This window comes from Cyclospora cayetanensis, unplaced genomic scaffold (assembly GCF_002999335.1).
Source record: "Cyclospora cayetanensis isolate NF1_C8 unplaced genomic scaffold, CcayRef3 CcayRef3_contig_146, whole genome shotgun sequence".
Lineage (NCBI taxonomy): Eukaryota > Apicomplexa > Conoidasida > Eucoccidiorida > Eimeriidae > Cyclospora > Cyclospora cayetanensis.
The window spans coordinates 17,555-36,686 of NW_020312088.1; the positions used below are offsets into that span (position 1 = coordinate 17,555).

General features: G+C 46.8%; 2 protein-coding genes across 2 annotated transcripts; both read right to left on the reverse strand.

Moving 5' to 3' along the window:
* Positions 1-1,607: 1,607 nt before the first annotated feature.
* On the reverse strand, positions 1,608-7,417 carry LOC34620133 (sperm-associated antigen 6). Its single transcript, XM_026336760.1, has 18 exons — positions 7,300-7,417; positions 6,925-7,091; positions 6,564-6,632; positions 5,955-6,045; positions 5,584-5,744; positions 5,353-5,427; positions 4,917-4,967; positions 4,695-4,762; positions 4,450-4,523; positions 4,196-4,247; positions 3,791-3,867; positions 3,513-3,579; positions 3,177-3,248; positions 2,968-3,037; positions 2,662-2,735; positions 2,186-2,276; positions 1,894-1,999; positions 1,608-1,642 (listed from the first exon to the last, which is right to left on the reverse strand). The coding sequence occupies exons 1-18, from the start codon at positions 7,415-7,417 to the stop codon at positions 1,608-1,610; spliced, it is 1,518 nt and encodes a 505-aa protein (XP_026192545.1).
* Positions 7,418-10,255: 2,838 nt separating this feature from the next.
* LOC34620134 (dynein light chain roadblock-type 1) lies at positions 10,256-11,529 on the reverse strand. Its single transcript, XM_022733397.1, has 4 exons — positions 11,436-11,529; positions 10,875-10,941; positions 10,679-10,730; positions 10,256-10,420 (listed from the first exon to the last, which is right to left on the reverse strand). Exons 1-4 carry the CDS (start codon positions 11,527-11,529, stop codon positions 10,256-10,258), a joined length of 378 nt encoding a protein of 125 aa, XP_022590572.1.
* Positions 11,530-19,132: the final 7,603 nt, after the last annotated feature.

The window sequence follows — 19,132 nt, forward strand, 5'->3', positions numbered from 1 at the left end:
AATGAATGAGTATACTCGTAGGACTATACTCCGTTCCCACGCCATAATGCTAAGGAGACCTGCTACTGCAAGCCTTCATGTCAGATCCCAGCAGTTCTAACAAGAACTTTTGCTAATAAATGAAATGCAATGCTTAAAATGAATAGCTAAGTTTATACGAAAGCGAGGCTTAAAGAGTGTTTGGTCAGCGAAGATTTTCCCTGCTTGCAACATTGTGTGCAGGTAGCATGCTGGGGCTTTGGATAGTAGCTTCCTCCGTGGCGAAGCGTGGCCTCCATCACAACCAGCAGGCTAGGACATAAGTTTTCGTTGGTTAGCCGCTCTTAGTTAAAAAGCCTGCTGAGTGGACAGCTCATTCTAGTTGTAGCGCTGGCATGTCCTTATAACATTGTGGGAAAAGGGCTTTTCGCACATTTCTTCTGCGCACTCAACATCCTTGCTAGCTTGTGATAGGGTTGCTCAGACGTCTGCGCTAACCCATGCCAAGGGATGAGACCCTTGGTAGAGAATGGGTGTCGACCTAATTATTCAGGCGTCAATATTCGAGTGAGGGTTCTACCGCGACAAAGACAGGTAGACGCGCAATTGTAGTGGAAATTCACTACACATGGCTCACCACTTCCTTCAGCAACGTGCTACGGCCGACGGTTGGTAAATTAGCACGTCACCATAGTGAGTATCTGCAGAGGTTGTCGGGAGACTGATTAGAAAACATGCCGTAAATGCATTTATTCTGTTGTCTGGTGTACTTCTAGGGAAAATGGCCACCCAAAGGTACTCAACATTTCGCTTGCCTGCAGGTCTGCCAGCTTCTTAGTGACACTAAGATTCTCAAGGTAGAGGACAGTGGCAACTTGCCGTTATTTACTGTTCTAGCACTACTGGCACTAAGCTTTTTCTAAGAATTGGGAGTGACTTGATGTGTGGAGATGGTTACCTCAGCTTGTTACACTGCTGCATTCTTATTTACATATTCATATGTTTGAGCTCTCGGAAGGTGTGTTATCCGAGCAGGGTTTTTGTCCTGGCTTTCCTTAAGGTGGTGTGCTGCGCAATAGCCTACCTGTCTGTTGGATCATGCTATAAGATTCCTCTGAAGGTACTTACTATGGCCAGTCCACTAATCATGATGTTAGCATCTGTTCTATATCCTAGCTTTGACCCATATTACGACGTATTCTTAGGGTCAGAAAGAAAGTCAGCTGCTTTTTTTAGCTAGCCAGATAGATTGTCTCGTAATTTAGGTCCCTTACGATACTGGAACGCAAGCTGTTCCAGACGTACCCATGCTCGATGGGACTAAGCGTGTAGTGTGTCAAAAGGCTTATTAATGATGAAAAGTAATCTACAACCTATTTTCTATTGAGGCATCGCATAGCTCGAGAGCGAAAACAAATCTATCAGCTCTTGGGATTGATTGAACATTGATATTTTGGTAGTTTGGATTGTACAAAAACGAAATTGCATCGGAAAACCTTCCTTGTGTATTTATAGTAATTGTTTAGATGTGGCAGCTCCGTGGCATTCCTATTCCATATTTCTTCAATGTTGTTATGGTCCCGCACTTGACAGTCCTCGCCTGTAGTGCTCGACGGGCAACAACCCGTCTATGAATGAGCGTCAATCTTCTCAATAAGCAATGCTGGAAAAGCATTTGCAGAGGACATAAAGCAGAGCGAAGTGTGCTACGAGGGAAACATTAGCACAATTAGCATGAGAGGGGTGGTAAGACAAAGCACATGAGCGGATATTGCTTAGCGGGAGCTCATCGAAGGGATGCTATGGTGATACAGTAGAGATCACACACCAAAGAGGACAAGGATAGAGACACTTTGACAACTTTGGATGGCGTCACAAGGGGTAGGGGGGCAGATGAGGTAGCTACAGGCTTACCTGAATAACCAGGGGAGTAGTAGTTAACGACTTCTGGGGGATACAGGTCGCATACACTCTGAATTGAATCTAGTACGTTGGAAGCAGCCTCAGTTTCGCGTATCTTCTGTGAAAAGGCGCATGGAAAATCTGTTGTTGTGGCGGAGCCTCCTTCCACCAACCTTCCACTTAACTTTAAAAGCTTCTACGTGAAGGATTGTCTAGCTGCAGGTAGGTGCCGCTCTATTCTATTAGCTTGTTGTGCTTTGGCTTACGGTATGTTGACTCCATGGTTGATTCGCTGTTACCTTACCAGCAGTGTTTCTAGTGCACCCGTTTGCACAAAAGTTCTTCTCGCCTTTGGGTCATTAGGGAGAACCTTGGCGAACTGCTGAACAATGTGCCTGGAGCAAATGGAGTCATAGATTAATGGCAATAGTAAAACCTTAGTATACCAGCTTGGGAAAGCCAGAGGAGACCTAGAAATAGACGAACAGAACACGGTACGACAACAGCGAAGAGGAAACAAATAGACTACGAGGGGCAGCTACATAAAGAGGGAAGTACGTACGGAGGGGCACTAGCGATATACGCATGATATTTTAATTGGTGAGATTTGTCGCAAGATCGAGGACTAAAAGCTGCTTAATGAGGTAGCGATTAATCACAAAAACAACTGCTATTAGAATCCACTTATGTGCCTCAATGCGGAAAAGGGAGTTTTATGAATAACGTGAACGCTACCCCTAGCAGCGCCCGCAGTGCACTCATGATTCGTGTCCGCTGTACTTAAGAATGGAAGGTGGCGCCTCGTTGAGCAACGGTTCCAGCGCAGCCAGGTGGGTGCACATCTGCACAGTACCCTGTAGACACCAAGATCACGATATACGTGCATTCAGAAGCCGCAAGTGAGAACTGCTGGATTATGCCATGACAGTCCGCACCATTAGCTGGAGCGCTACTACCATATTATTAGCAGTGACGAGTGTAGACCAGTCATCGGCGTAGAAGAGAAAGCGGTGCTTGCTGCAAGCTCATTAGGCACCAAATGGTTAAAAGCAACATCAAATGCTGGTTTTTCTGGCAGATTCATACTTTTAAAGCCCTTTTTGCTTTTTGCTTCAGATCATCTGATGAATCTGGAGCGAGAAATGCCGCCATAAGCCTAAATACATAGGCAGATCGACTCAAGTGAAAATTACGAACCTCTCCAGCAGAACAAGTAGAATCATACGAGCAGCTTTTTATAAAAAAGCAAGCACAATTTTCACTCTAATGATTATACGCATTATTGTAAGCCGTACAACCTGAGCACATCTGCTTCTGCAACAGCCATGGCGTGGTCTGGAGTATGGCGGCCTAACTGCCCCACAGCCCTAAAGCACATACTATGACGAAGAAGAAGTTCTTTGCGTTCCTGTAAAGCTGCACATATGTCTGTTTTATTCCTGCTGCTGTTGCTTGCAGATACGTACTCTCTGCTTCTTCGCGTTCAAAAGGAAAAGCAAATGCACCTAAACAGTCTAGGATAGTATCTATTGGACTAGCCTCATACAGCACTTCAGCTAGTGGACGCCTTTATCTGGTTGCACGGGCATTGGTGAGTTGGCCTGTGTGTTTAAGAGCACATACAGACGCACCAGGCAGCAGCTGCCTTTGCGTGGTCTTCTGATTCCGTCTCTAGTGCGTTTTTCAAGGGGGGGATCCCTGTAAGTTCATCGAAACCAGAATAAGCACACGAAGAAATGACAGGAGTAAAAGATTACTGCAGAAACTACGCGAAACAGGGAAGACAAGTGTGGACAGGACTGCTCGTCACAGCTTCACGCCGCAGGCATATTTTAATTTACGTTCGGGTTTTATTCATGGGACCAAAGATAGCCACGAAAAAATCTATGATAAAACCAATATGACGCACCTTTTTGTACGATGATAGCCAAAGCCAATGTTTCTGTAAAAGCACCTATATATCCCAGGGCTAATATTCCGGCAACGCTGCAAAGAGGCATACGAAAGCAACGTGTACAAAAATCTCAATAAATACCACTACAAACAACACAAGTGGATGTACAAAGCAGAACCTGCCACTTAGCAGCGGCCACTTCGGCAGCACGGAGATTGATATGAGCAGCACAACTGCGGGCTACAGGAGCCCACATGGGATTCCAGGGGGAGAAGGCCCCCTAGCACTCAGAAGGTGGTAGCGCAGTAAAATGTTCGAGACTGGTCAAGAAAACATGGGAACTTATGCAGGTGCAATGATACACCTAGGCATAGTTGTCGGGAGCAGGTTGTACACAAGCATATGCGTTTGTCGACATACCGAGTAGGCCCTGTGGTTTCTTGTATCAAATCCACGAGAGCCGCAATGGCCCCTAAGTAAACCGCAGGTAACTATACCATTAAAGGTTTCGCGCTTACCAGCATACTTTACCCAGCTTTGCCTCTGTTGATGCGCTCAATTCTATTATATGAGGCCTTCCTCTGTACCTCTGCAGGTCTGCCAGCCCTTCAGAATCTACGTATTATACTATCACTAGCTGGTTTGCGTGTCTGTCATTCAGCTTTTGGCCTTACCGGCATTCGCTGCAAATGTCGCGAGTTGAGGCGTATGCTTAACTATTTCTCTCACGCAGGCCGCTGCGTTCCTTCTGAGTGAGGAGGAAATATCACAAAGAGAAACAATTGCACAAGCATTTACTTTTACTTCTACAACAGGGCCTGTGGTGTGCGTATGCAGCCAGTGCAGATATCTTGATACACACTGAAGGTGCATTTCCCTCCAACATTCGGGATTGTCTACTCCTGTTATGGCGTTTTACCGAACGAGCTCGTCTGGGTCCTTCAAGCAGTGGAGTAATTTAGGTAGGGCATCAGCCTCTACCACAGCCTAATAAAGTAGAACAGAATTCTTTGTTGATTAATTGCAGATGTAGGGGATTCCTACCGTGAATCGAGAAGAACAGCGCAGAGACGAGTACGCAAAAAAAAGGATCACCTACTGGCTTCACTTGCTGCTACGTCTGATGTTACGCAGCTCTGACCTCGGCAAAATCTACGGAGTGCAAGGCGATGCGAGAAAGGCACCAACAAATCTGTGGGGGAAACGTCGACGGACACTTGTAGATACGCAGTGACCAATGGAAAAGCCCTCACAGCTGGGACTCACAATATCCCCGAAGGATGACATGGGGAAGATGATTAACAAGAAAAACACGGCAGGCACAGTTAAGCCGCTCTGTGGTCGGCAGGACAGTGGTAGAATGCCCCTGGGAACACTTCACTTTAGATTATCGGCTAGCCAACAAGATTCGAAGGAAGGCCATAGAAAACGGAGGGAAAGTATGAAGCGCGGTTTTTGGGGTTGCAACATGCGCGCTGGTAAAGCGATGCCGCCATGTGATCAAGGCGAAAACACCACGCATGCTGACACGGAACTTTTTGCGCGGATGTATTTATGTCTGCCTGTCAAGGCCATACCTGTCTTCGCACGACTGTATCAGTGCTGGTTAGCTGCTTGGACAGAAGTGGAACTGCGCCAGCGTCACAGACGACCTATAGCGGTGGCAGAAGATGCCGTAACGATAAAAACACAGCATGCAGATATACAAGAGCATCCACACCACCGGCGCAACACTTCATACATGCTACTTCCTGTACATCACTTGCTGTGACTACAATTGTACTGTGTGTTCGAATTTATACGCGGACCTGCGCCAGTTCTGGTGAATGTTTAGCAATATCCCCAAGCGCTAAGGCTGCGCTTCGTTTTATGTTTATTTCTGGCTCTTGTATGCACAAAACAAGAAGCGGGACAATTCCAGCGGCGACTACAGAGGAGGCCAATGTCTCGGAATGGCGAGCGATACAGCCTGGAGGGAAAGCAACACGTACGACAGTCGCCTACAGTGGGGCGGTACGGCAGTAGGAATTGTGCCGTATGCAAGAATTGAGATGTCTTTATCGGAATGGGAGGGAGCCAGAACGGTGAATACGTGCATAAGTGGGCTCCCTGAAATTTCAAGAGGGCCAAGCGCAGATAGCTAGCGTGTGTGGGAGGGGCCACCTATGCTGGTTCTTGCCTATTGCTGATGCAGCTGCGTCTTTCACTTGGGGATCGAATGCCTCCAGGCACTGGGATAAAGCCGGCAGTGCCCCGCAATCAATTACTGCCTAGAGAATTCAGATGTACAGCATGAAGTGCCAGACATACGACCACACAGGGCACAAGCCCGGACTGGTAAACTTACACACAAAGGGAAGAAGAGCGAAAAATGGCAATTGGGAAGCAATTGAAAGTTTTGTACAGCATACGATTGGATCCTGACGGGAGCAATTCAGGCTGGTCAAACCCTAATGAAACAGGTTGTGTGGGACACGGCGAGTATATTTGGCGGGTAGAGTGCAGACAACAGCAGCGTACGCCATAGTGGAGGCAACATGCACGAAATGGATCCAACACCAACGATCGGCTAAGCGTTTTTTCAGCAAAGCGAGTTTGGAAGTCAAAAGCACTGGTGTTGAGGATATGGGGACACTAGGATGAACGATTTGCTGATACTACTACCGCCTTTAACATGGCTTGTTGGCAGGAAGTGAAGGGTCAGGTTGACAGTGGTCATAAGGAAGTTAGCCTTGACCAGCTATATGCGATACAACAGGAATTTCGCACAGGTTGATGTGCCAGTTACCTGCGACAGTTCAGCTGAATGTTTGGCAATAGACCGCATCACAAGTGCAGTAGATCGCCTATAGAATCTCTGTAACAGCACCCGCAGTGCTCGAAACCAATGCATAATTAGGTCGTACTCACTGCCGAACTCTGTAATCAAACGCTTTCCAGGCCACTTTCGCTGCGATTGCCCTGATGTTAAATGATGAGCACTATTGTGAGGTGGGGGCAACACGAAAAACACGTGTAACACTGAACTAAGGGAAAGCAACTTGTAGCCCCGGGTAAACCAGCCTTAGAGGCACAACAGAGGCAGGGAACAAAACCTACAGCAGCTGCTTCCACAGCATTTTTTTTGCATTTCAATTATAGTGCCTCACGTTTTGTTCTGCCACAGAAGCCACTAGGTGAGGGAGGATGTCTTCATTTACGCACTCTCTGGCGGCCACCTCGCTATGTCCAGCCAGCCTTCCTAAGGCAACCGCTGCCGTCTGCTGGATGCCGGGTATAGAGTCAAGTAGAAGGGGACGCAGCAGCTGCAATGCTCCTAAGCGTTCCAGAAAGGAGCACAGGAAGCTCTAATCAGCCTCAGGATGGAAAAATAACAATGAGATCGTTGTTCCTCGGGCAGATTTTAAATTTCACAACGGGAGAGCTGGCACCAATTTGCTATTACACCGTGAAGAGGTTTTGGTAGCCGTATCTTCATGCGCGGCAGTTGAAATCACCGCCTGCTTCGCCTTTATCTATCTTACCAGCCGACCGCAGTCCATCAATGTTCTGCGGCTTCTGACTGAGATCGGCTAATGTCTGGACAAAGTGGGACCTCGCCCGCTGAAATTCCTCGAACACCTGGCTTACGCTGCGGTTCATTCTGCAGAATATCAAAACAAATACGCTTGAACCATGTCATGTAGGCTTTCTGATCGGTGTTTATCCTGCACTGGAGGTAAGTGAAAGTGCTGACACATAAAGTGGAGAGGCGTGAATCCCAAAGATGCCTCGATAACAGGGACCCTAGAAAGTAATAAAGAACGAGCTGGGCCAGAGGGGAAAAACCTCCTGAAATTGTGTCCCGAGCTTTTTTGCACAAGCAGCTACATGGACCGGTAGTATTTCGAGTGCTATTCTCAAGCAGGGGTGCCCGTCAACTGTTCATCAGATTTCTGAAATATTGCCAATATTTATTTGTACTTTTTTAAATGCACAGAGTCTCTCTAGATTGGCGTTTTCTCTAACATTAGGCTTTTTCGAACTCTTGCATGGCGTTGAACCCGCAGCCCCTTAGACCGCCCCCCAAATCCCCACTCTTGATGAAATACGACATGTTCACTGCGCAAAATATGCAAAGCGGTATAAAGCATGCCGATGGTTTGGGCGTTCTAGTAGTTACGAAGGCCATGAACTGCATAGTTAGTATCGTCGCCTCACTTGGTGACCCCTGCTGCTCCAGGGACAGAAGGCATACTAGTTCCCCCGTAGTTCCTGCAATGTCTGAGGGATTACAGTCCAGAGAACCCAACTAAATGAAAGATATTAATGCCTCACAGCTTTTTTAGGTGGTTTTGATACACAATTGTGAGACTTGAAGAAGTTCCAGTAGGCACAGTAGGTCGCATGTGCCATCCAAGGGCTGGCCGCCGCCTTCCAGAATAGGGAGCACGAGGAAATTATCCGAAGCATTTTCCGCCTTTCCCATGGACTAGCAGTACTCCCGGTGTAAGTAGTTTTTATAATCTAGAGAGAAGGTAGGAGGCTCCCCCAGACGCTTTCGGCAAAACAGTTTCAGTATCTTCGTCCTGTTGGTCTCACTGGAGTGCATACTTGTCACGTTTTGTTCATACACATGCGTTGTAACAAACGACAAGAGCTTTCCATTTATTAGGAGGTCGTCTATTGCCAGTCGAGCGCAGATATGGGTACAGTATCATCTAGAAGGTACAGCAAGAGGGAAGCGCGTTAACTATCAGTTGTAGTATGCAAGTACGTTTAAGCAGAGCCACGGCATCGTCACGGAGATCTGATGGGTATTCAAGGGCTTTAGGGCGCCATCAAAACAGTCAGCGCGAAAGACACCCCTGTATAGTGGAAACCTTTGCTCTCTGTTACTTCCAGGCGACCACTGCCTAGGGAGCCTTCTCCCTCAGACATCTGCCAAGTGCTCGAAACAAAATTATTCGGTAAGGAGTCTCCACACATTACTGGGGTATACAAAATTTTGCTCCTAAAAGGTGAGCTTTCGAACACTACTGCAAAACTCTCCTCAAGCACGACTAGCCCTACCTCATTCCAGAACAACAAACTTGTGCTTAAAGGGGGTAACGCTATATTACATAGCTGCACTTGCCACAAAAACATGTGCTACAACTGCCAGATTGGCTCTTTGCTCCTTGATTTGACAAATTATTTTCAGGATAGCTACAGAACTAATAGACACGAAATTCGACCGTGGGCTGGTTGTGTGAGCTTCTGCAGGTTCAGGCTCCCTGGAACCCCAGTGATCGTAGAGGCAAATCAGCATACAGTTTCAAAACACACATCTCTCTGGAAGTTTGTAAAATTTGTTGTATGCCTTCGACACATCCTGTATCTCGTATAAAATCAGACTAATCACCACCATGAGCGTAGTCTGTACCTTTTAGGCTGATAAGTTATTGATGGCCACCACTCTACGTTGCCCCACAGTCCTGAATTTGCTATTGTATTGCATCTGAATCTCACATTTTTGTTGTCGTCATGCTTCTTCTGCCTCAAGAGGCTGCATGGGTATGCCGAAATGTGAATCGTAGAGCTCTACGCGTAAGATTTTTCAAGCGTGGCACCAATACCACCAGTGGGGTGCTAAATGGAAAGACTTTCAACTGCTATTGGAAGCTCTTATCCTGGAGATCGGTTGAGCAGCAGCACAGTCTTTCCTAAGAAGTAAGGGATATACTCAGCCGAAGGTAGTAGCACAACCCACCGATGCAGCAAGCAGTGACGGATACAGACGCACACTGCCCTGATAACTCAAGTTCGTGTCACATGGTTTATCTTCTAGGAACGAACCTAAGTCGGGTAAGAGCACGTGGTTACCCAGGCGTGTACTAATACCTATCGACTCTTGTTTGATGATACGTATGCCTTCTACCTGGATTGCATCGAAAGGTACCTTGCACCAAAATCAGCTCCCCTAGCTGAATTTGTTGAAGCAGTAACTGCCCTAGCTCACTAGGAACTTTACAAACCATGGACATGTAGTGTGTAACACTGGTCCAATACTGCAAGTGTACCGATGGCTCCAGTGCGATGCACAAGCCTCTCTGTATGATAGTGCTGCTAGCCAAATGCCTCTAGCACAACCAAAACATAGCGCCTGTACAGCCAGATGTCTTAAATTTCTTTGGGCTGGCTGTACCCCTACTACCCTCCACTGGGAGAAAACAGGGATGGACAGCCCATTATTTACTAGCTTATAGCCTTGTCGATTTTCCATTCAAATGCACAAGTGCTGAAAGATGGTGCAACATTAGCTTTTGATCTCAAGCTATGTAATCCATTTGCATGGTTATGAGGCAATAGCATATTTAATGCCCGGCTCGTGCGTAGGCCGTACAAACAACGGGTATCTACATGCACGTTCGGGCAATAAAGTGCTTGCATGGGATGCTTTGCACTGTTGACTGCCCCGCTGAGAACTAAGTTTAAAACACCTCTATCACCCCAAAGGTATTAGGCTTCTTGCCCCTCAGGTGCAGCTGACTGGCTGGCATCACCATTGTCATACGGCTTCTCTGTACAATTTTGGATGGCAATCAGGGCATATCCGGAGATAAGCTGGCAAGTAATGAACTCAAGGCCTTCTTTCGTACGGAGACGCACCGTTGTGAGTTCCCCCTAGGCAACATGCAGAGCAAATACTGCTAATTAGATACTTCGATTCTGAGACAAGTAAGAGGGAGTGATACAGTAAGCAGCGAATTGCGCTACTCACATTAATTCACGATGCAACGTTTCATATTGCAGTCTTACCATCGCCTTCTCAAAAGGCTCCAGTAACAGCACATAGTAACTTTATGGAAAGGCTTTGCATATACAAGGGTAACACACTGAGCCCGCGCGTGTACTGAAACGTGTTTGGTCGGCTGGTCTCACATCAGTCGTGAAGAGCTCGCGCATGCACTGCCGTGCTTTCGCACAGAAAGAACTGCAGAAGAAGCACACAAGAAAACAACGGTTCTCCTACAGAAGTGACTGATTCATAGTAGCTACACAATTGCACTTTAGTGCACGTGCGCACCCCGGGTTTGATTCCAGCGCTATTCCTCTCTTCATTGTTGCTCCAGCTTACGTCAAAAGTGCAGTGTAGTGGACAGCACGCTCTCTGGAAAGTTTTTCATGGTGCCTGATAGGAATGCCTGTATACATATCACGGCGGAAGCATATCCTACTAGGCCTCCACAACTTCCGCTAATGTCCAAGCCATATAAAACACCGAATGCTGGGAAACTGCCAACCAACTACTCATGTGTATAGAGGCACAGGTATATAAATAGGTTAAGCACTGCTTACAAGTTAAGCCAGGAAACATGCATATACGAGTTTTCTAATGCACATGCGCCCTATCCCATTCGTTGACCGGGAGAGCAGAGGAATAAGGACAGGTAAACATCACTGATATACTGAACTGCGCGCTCCTCTTCATTACTCTAACCGTCATGGAACAAAATAGTAGTGGAGGTCGTTCCTTAGACCTTATAAGCATGTGAAATATTTTGCTGCTAGCAATTTAGGCCCCGGATTAAGTATTCCGATTTCCATCTTTAAAATAGGGTTTCGTGCATCCAGAATCTCGTCCCGAAAAGGCCGTTATCCCAAGAAAGTGACTAATTATTTGCACCCTATGACTTACCGTCTGTGTTTATAACCACGTAACCTACAACTGAGGGGTTGCTGGCCAGCCAAACCCGCAGCACATCATCTACTTCGCTCTGCGAGCTTGTCATTGTGTAGCGACCGTCCGGGAACGTTTAATCCTTACGCGGGCTCCAATATGCAACAGAGTTAGGATTGGCTCTCAACTGCTTTCCCGGAGTGGGCTGGGATGCTTAGTAGAGCACTGGATGATGTGCTGCAAGACTGTTTTGCTAGTTACAATTTCTACGATTATTTGGCATTAAAAATGTCACAGGTATGGCCTCTGAGCTCATCCGCCCCTGAAGAAGAAACAACTAAAAAATATTTTTGTGGGCACTAACCTTGCTGAACCAGAATCAACCCTCCAGTCTTACACCTCCGCCGCCGACGTGCGTAGGTCATATGTCTGACACCCCTTCAGCACATGACATATAAGTGTCTGGAGCTTTTTCTTTAAAGTTAATTCGATCCTACCGACTCTGCTGTCCTTTTCGCTCCGCAACGTTAACGTCTTGGAGACCACGAACGGTACGGCGAACGGAAGGGCCCGACTAGATGATTCTTTTCCATAGATAGAGTATATCCAGAGGCCCAAAGCCTGAAAAGTGAGTGCGACAAAACACAGCACTATTGTAAATTTGTGCATGCTATTGAAACTGCTATTTATCATGCTCGGGGGAAGATCGGTGGGGCTGTCGCTGGAAGCTAAGCCGACTGGCATGATCATTCTAAAGGTGTGTTGCCTCGCCACAATAATCATTTAGATAATTAAAGAGATTCAAAATGCCACATGTATGAAGCAGGGGAAGGAGATTTCTGAACTCGTAACTAAGTAGTGACGCAGCTAGGTCAAGCAGAGCTCCGTCGCTGCACACCAGATTAAATACACTTGCTTGTGATTGCCAGTCATTAATGACAATTAAAAAAAAAATAGTATGGCACAGGCCACACAAGTGTGAACCTGCATAGATTACTAAGTTTTTTGGACCCCCCTGTACACAAGGAAAACCTGCGGGATCTCCAAATGCACGACAAATTAGGAGTAGCCATGGGTATCAGCTAACATAAAAACTGTATTTACGCTGAAAAATCAACCCTATGCTGCATTCGATTTAAGTAAGCGTAGGAAGGTAGTAGAAGTGTACGGAGACGAGGAGCCGTTTGGGGAGCATGGCTCGGGGGCTTCGCGTTATGTGGAAATTCCTTTTGCAACTGTAAGCTATAAAATGCAGCTGCAGCACGAAAGAGCAGGTGCTGATCTAAAACTTACGAAGCTACAAATTCAACTGATGGAAAGCAGCGGCTTTTGATCATTCCAACTTGTGGAACAGGAAAACACATGCCGACGATTATCTGGCGCATGTGGCCTATTGCCCTGAATGGCTCAATGAAAGTGTGATGGCATACTAAAAGGTACACCAAAACATGACTTTGTCAGCACGAGGACTCCCCGTAATGTTTTCTTGGGTTTTTCAGCGGCACTCTAGTCAGGGTTTCTGCAGTTCAAGTAATCGGGTACTGGACAGCTTTGAACCCATTGCACACCGATAGAAGGCTACGAGAGACTGAGCCAAAGACGCTCTGTCTGAGTAGTCTCGAAGGAATACGGCAGTCAAATTGTATGGTCGGAACAGAGGGATGAAAAAAATGATGTTGCTCCATCAAGACAAAAAGGCCTCCTGCAGAAGATGAGGTAGATTGCAGTTTTACCCACGCGCCGACGATGAAGAGCTCTGAGTGGATAGAGAAAAATTCTGTCACCACTTGTAGCGGGTAAAAGCTACACTTACGCGTTTTCTACTGCACTTATTGTACTCAGCTAAGAATTAGTAGAAAGTTGACTAAGCCTTTTGGTAGTCCGAATACTATGTTTCTTCCATAACACAGCTAGGTTGATGAATACAGATTGCAGCTCCATGTGCTTGCTTGCTAGATGCTTTGTGCAAACTCGCTGTGAGTGCCCGGAGTGCTTTAAAAGTGCAGCTTTGGGCAGCGTAGCTGTCTCTTTCTTATGTCGAAATTTAGGGGCATTCGCACAATAATACTAAAGTTCTTTCAAGAAACATTCAATGGCTTTCTCCTAGGTGTGTATTAAATCTGGAAATTAGCATCTTCCTATGGAGACTGTATGTGGAGCCCTGCAGTTGGTATCACCACATGGTTCCATGCAGTTGTCTGCCATCCATCGACTAGCTGTGGATTCGGTAGGATGGCGGTTTCCCTCAAAATATTTGTCTGATATTGGTCAGACTATCTGGTAATGCAGTAATTTGATTGTTATTGGCAACAGACTGGAAGGAAAACTCACCTGACACAAGTTGAAGGTGACGCAACGCCTGTCGGGACTGCAGAAGTTCCTGCGCACGCTGATCTCGTTCGCTTTCAGCGTTCAACACCGTGATACCCTTATTTAGGCACTGAAGCATAGGCTTAATTCAAGGTCAGTGCATTACCAAGCTTTCGTAGAATGCAGAAGGCTGAAGGAGGAAAATCTCTCCGCAAGATAGTGTCCCCAGAAAAATGAAACCGTGGCTTCCAAATCCACAGTGAAAAGAGTAGCTGATTGACTAGTGATCTAACCAGGTCTTCCCTTGGTAAATGTCGTGTTATTTGGTCGCAGGGTAGTCAGCGACTTAGTGATTAACAAATGACCGGTTGGGCCTCCACCAGCAATCGACTGATTGGGGCCTCAAGAGCAATTGAGCACAGCTCCTGCGCATTTAGCTGAAATGGAAAATTCTAGCTGAAATCCAAAGACCATGGGTATCGGGGCTGTCCTAATCAGCCATAGGCACAGTCTACGGTAAAATGAGCAAAGAAAGAGTTGGAAAACCCGCGCTCGTAAGCAGTCTCCCACAGCCCTACATCGAGAAACCTGCTTATATTGCGGTAAAAGGTAATGTCATTCGAAACGTCAATATCATATAGGAGGCCAAATAGCTTGAGCTGGACTGGATACAGGCGAAGCAGGCTGCTTGGCGAGCACAGAAGATGCACCAGGGAAGCAGAATGTTTTCTTCGCAAGTTGCGGGGCATTGAAGGGGGCTACAAAGGAGGAAGCAGGCGTTGGGGACCCACCACAAGTTAGTTGCGTACTGATGTAATTCTACATCAGTAGTGAAGACTCAGGTTTTGCTGACGGACACGCAAGAAATGGCAGAGCAACAGCAGTTGGATGACAATTCACCTTGTAAATAGGTCCTTCCAGCATGGTCCATGACTTCCATTTTGAACCCGTACACCGCAACGTATCGTAGGTATGTCAGGGGTGACTCGATGGAAGGCGCGTTGTGGTTACTGCAGCAAGGTATGACGAATGGTATGCCAGGAAGTGCTAAGAGGGAAAATGTGCTGGTTTGGTCAGCCGCACTGATTTGACCTGTATCGAGCGACGTCGATTTGGTGACACAGCAACGTCAAGCAGGGTTTTCGTGCATGCGGCTGAGCAGTGCAGTAAGAGCAGAAAATTCTACGCATGTATCTGCCTTCAGTCAAGGCATTCAGTTAAAAAGTAAGCCGTCAAGAAGTGCAGAAATGGGCAAATATGAGGAAGGGATGGGCGGAGGTGTTATATAAAGATGAGCTGGCACTACGTTGCCCACCTGCTGGTCCTCCAGCAATGCGTATTTAGCTAATTCATGGGCCAGTTCTAGACCATTTTCCGCGGTAGCGGAAGCATAACGCAAAAACTATTGTACGGTAGTAATTCGTTGAGAAAAGCCAAAGCAGAGGACTCGACCAGCAGCTTTGCTACCCGAGGTTGGTGTTTAAAAGGACGTAAGGTCGCTTCAAGCTTCGGAGCAAGATCACTGTGAGCCACAAGGTCCCAATGCCTTTTTGGCGCAGTACTCAGGACCAAGCCGGCTAACCATCTAATCGGCATACGACCTTACCAGTGGTCTCTTTTACAGAGCCCCTTCCCCCCAGACAACAGGTACAAAACGGCACCTTACGCTGGCACTCGCCGTATTGAGTACGCCAGTAAGCTGTTTGGACTCTTAAATGTTCTAGCTGAGATTCGTTGGAAAACAAAAAAAAATGGGCACATCCAAGAGGGGTGGATGGGTGTTTACATGAAACATGTCTCAGTCTTTAACCAAGGCGTTTACGAGCACCTCAACTGCTTACGAGACGTGCTTTGGCCGCTGCACGGCAAGCTGTAGGATGTGGAGGCACGCAAGTATTTGCTTTTAATAGGAACACCTGGTATTTAAGATGCGATGGTTTGGCTGCAGGAATTGGGCTAAATACAAAAAATCCTAGCCAAACAAATGGTCACCTTTCACCCGACGCATCTGCAAAGATGTTGCGGCGCTTTATGGGCTTGACTTTATTGTTGGGATTCTATTCCTGAGCTTGCTTGCATCACTGCTTATTTAATTGAGCTAGGCAAACGCAGTATGTGACCTGCACAGATGAGGCTAATTTCGCATAAAGAAAGCTTTTTAACCGCCATATACCCTCTCTGCTACTCGTACCGCTTGGTTATGAGCTTCATTCTGTCTAGCCATCGATGCTAGCGGCGTAGCGATAAATGTTACTTTATTCCAAAACCTCTGGCTATCGATGGCATCAACATTTTACTTGCTTCTAATCGCTTTACCAAGAACGAACAGTGCTATCTAGTGTGAAAAAGTCTGCTGTGTAATGAGGCCTAGAAAGGTGGCTCCAGTACGTATAGGGGCAAGGTTTTGCTGTTCTCACGGACTATGCGCTTTACTCAATCTGTGAAAGGGTTTACTCGAATTTAATGATCATAGAGTTCTTTGCCACCTCCTGTAGTACAACTTTACAGGGTAGTCTGTCTGGGGCATCTCCAACTTGGTCGCGACGCCTCGCGCTTCACCATTGTGCAGCGCAACAAATTTACTTAACAAAGCTCGCAGTTACTGTCGCGATTACGCGTAATTGCGTTGTGATGCCCGTGTACACTGAGTAATCGACAAAATTCAGTTTAGTAGAAAGGTGGAATACTGGAAAGTCGAATGTGACATGCTGTGGCTCACAACAACGTGGGAAGTCCGTCGCGTGTGCATCTCGACTTCGCCTCCTAATGCCGCTTTGCATAGAGCGAAAGTCCTTGTCTGTTAGGTTATGTGTCAGCTCCCGCTACAAAGAATACCCCCGCACGGCCTTCCTGGTGGCCTGGATGCATCCTGCGGCAGAGCAGTATGTACTGTCATGCCAAAACCGTCAGCACCTGAAGCCATACAATTTTCGTAAATTCAGCTTTTCGCAAAGCATTTTGGCTCTTAAACGTATCGTGGTTAATGTGTTTTTGGAAATTCTCGTTGCATTGTCGGAGGTTAAGGGTCGTTGCGGTTGCAACAGACTAAGTAGATTTTTCTATTACATCCTGTGCTCCATATACGGGATGGCTCACGCTTCAATAGAACACATTCTGTTCAAGAAAATTGCATAGTCAGTATAATCAGGAATTTTACGTGGCATAACAATAAAACCTAATTGTTGCATTGGTACAAATGTTAGTAAAATTATTGCCTAACGAGTCGCTCAAGGTAGATTTGGTACTTTTTTGTTGTAATTAGGCGAACTTGAAATCTCATGATACTTCGTCACCAAATTATACAACCCATGAGCTTTTTTCAAACCACAGAATCCTTTTTGCATGCTTGAAAGGTTCGCGCATTCCTCAAAATTTTCATTCTGCATAGGGATCCAAAGTTTGTTAGCGTGTTGTGGATTGCCTTGATGATCCGCATACCGACGAACTGCAGCATGAGCGCTACGAACCACCATGAGACAGATGGGCAGACAGGGCGCACCTACCGAACGTTTTTGCAGTATTCGTTACTCTATGATTACAAAAATCCAATTGCTTGGCGTGGTTTTTCCCCTCATGCTAAATCGATTCCTCATGCAGCCGTACACTTGTCTAGCTCTCCCGCATTCCTAGTCTAAAATCCGGAGCCCCTGTCTGATACGGTCGTAGATCTAGTCTTCCGGGGTTAGCAGCCACCCTCAGCAGCTGAGGCATTTAGAGAGCTTTTGGCTAGTGTACAATGCGCAAAGATATCTGGAGACCCGCACGACATGATCATAAGCGACACTCGGCTGTGCACTTCAAGCCTGCATATTTGGTCTAGGCAAATCGACATAATTGTTGTGCTTTGAGGTGCACCAAAAGGCGACCAGACGACGAAACCTAGCAGCCGCGTGCCTAGGAACATTTGTAATTCTCTCACAAACGATGTTCTTTCTTACTCTTCCGATTTCCTTAATAGAAGGTGCTGCCACATAGCTATCAATATTGACTGCTCCAAAAAGCTTAAAAGCTGCCTGGATTTGCCCGCAGACCGTTTCACACAGGCGGTTGATCCACATGGAGGCACAGACACCCCAGGATGCTGTAGAGTTGTTGACTTCTAGAGCGCTTGAGAGCCAATGACACAGTATACGAAAGTTTCAAACAAAATGGGCTGGAAAACGCCAACCTCAGCGACTAATGGAAAGCAGTTGCGAACTTCGTTGCCTGCGGAAGACTTTGTGACTTTGCTTGGCTAGCGACGGCAGCCGCACTGGACGGTACCTCGGTAACTGTCCTTTCTCAGCCATTGCTGTGCGTGCACTAGCTACCTTCATCTAGTGGGTGCTGGGAAAGCTTGTAGTCATTATTTTTAGGCGTTCGCTACACTTATTTATATGCGCACGCCTTCTGAGGTATGTTGTCCCTAGATTTCCCTTACGCATCTTTGAGGCTTTGAACTCAACTACTTCTCATACTTCGAGCTGATCTGCATGCAGACAGTGTCCTGTTCGGTGCGGACGCACTGCTGCGTCTGGGATGGTGTGCTTTTGATTCCTATAACACATTCAGTGTTCTTCTGTTTTCTCGTAGCAGGAGACTTATCCACCTCGGCGCTCTGACGACAGCGAGTCATGGCACCGCCGTGGTTGTGTTGATTTGCTCTGTCGCTCGTTGTTAGTGAGTATGCATGTCTATCTTCCCTCCTACTTTTCCTTGCCCGCCGATGCACACTTTACCTTCCCTTGTCGCGGTGCACTCCGTGTTTCTGCCTGCCTGAAGAGTGGCGATAGAGCAGGAGTTCTTCCACTGTCCTGCATGCAGTTGGTCACGACACACAGGATGGAATACGTGGGTATGTGTTTTGAAATAGGGGAGGGTACTGTTGCTCGACACGAGAGGAGGTATTGTTGCGTGCGACCAGGGTAGATAATAAGTCAACTAGCAGTGATTACTTGTAGTGCTAAAAGCGTCGATCTGGGAACATTCTAGCTATCTCTTTCGTCTAATGTTGGACCCTCTGGGAGGCCTGTGCAGGGAAAGGCCAGGGTTCTTTTGAGATACACTCAATATCTTCCAATTAAATTTGCGTTGAGTCTGGAGCTACATACTTTTTAGGGAGATACTACTTGCCGCGCATGATCACCAACATCGCAAGCTATCAAGGATTATGCCTGGCTGAAGTTATTGCGGAAAGAGACACCATTGTCCCTGTGGTGTAATTATTGTGCCTTCCCCCACTTGCAAGCTTGACAAGGAATTCGAGTTGAACTAGGGACAGGCTGAAAGAATGAGCTGCTACCGAAGATTTATTGTATAGCTCGCTGCTTGTGGCAAGCTGTACTGACGCCAATAGGGTCAATGGGGAAGCGTTGCCTCGAAGCCCTAACTTGACATGCACACTGGAATGCGTGTACATTCAGACC

What these genes read in the sequence shown, in the direction of transcription:
- LOC34620133 (XM_026336760.1), bottom strand. Translation starts at nt 7,417, where the DNA reads ATGAACCGCAGCGTAAGCCAGGTGTTCGAGGAATTTCAGCGGGCGAGG. An exon ending in GAAACCACAGGGCCTACTCG is followed by an intron (nt 3,868 to 4,195) that starts GTATGTCGACAA and finishes GCCTCTTTGCAG; the next exon opens with CGTTGCCGGAATATTAGCCC. An exon ending in GCAAAGGCAGCTGCTGCCTG is followed by an intron (nt 3,249 to 3,512) that starts GTGCGTCTGTAT and finishes TATGTGCTTTAG; the next exon opens with GGCTGTGGGGCAGTTAGGCC.
- LOC34620134 (XM_022733397.1), bottom strand. Translation starts at nt 11,529, where the DNA reads ATGACAAGCTCGCAGAGCGAAGTAGATGATGTGCTGCGGGTTTGGCTG. An exon ending in CGTGGTTATAAACACAGACG is followed by an intron (nt 10,942 to 11,435) that starts GTAAGTCATAGG and finishes ATATGTATACAG; the next exon opens with GCATTCCTATCAGGCACCAT. An exon ending in GCGAGCTCTTCACGACTGAT is followed by an intron (nt 10,421 to 10,678) that starts GTGAGACCAGCC and finishes CATGTTGCCTAG; the next exon opens with GGGGAACTCACAACGGTGCG.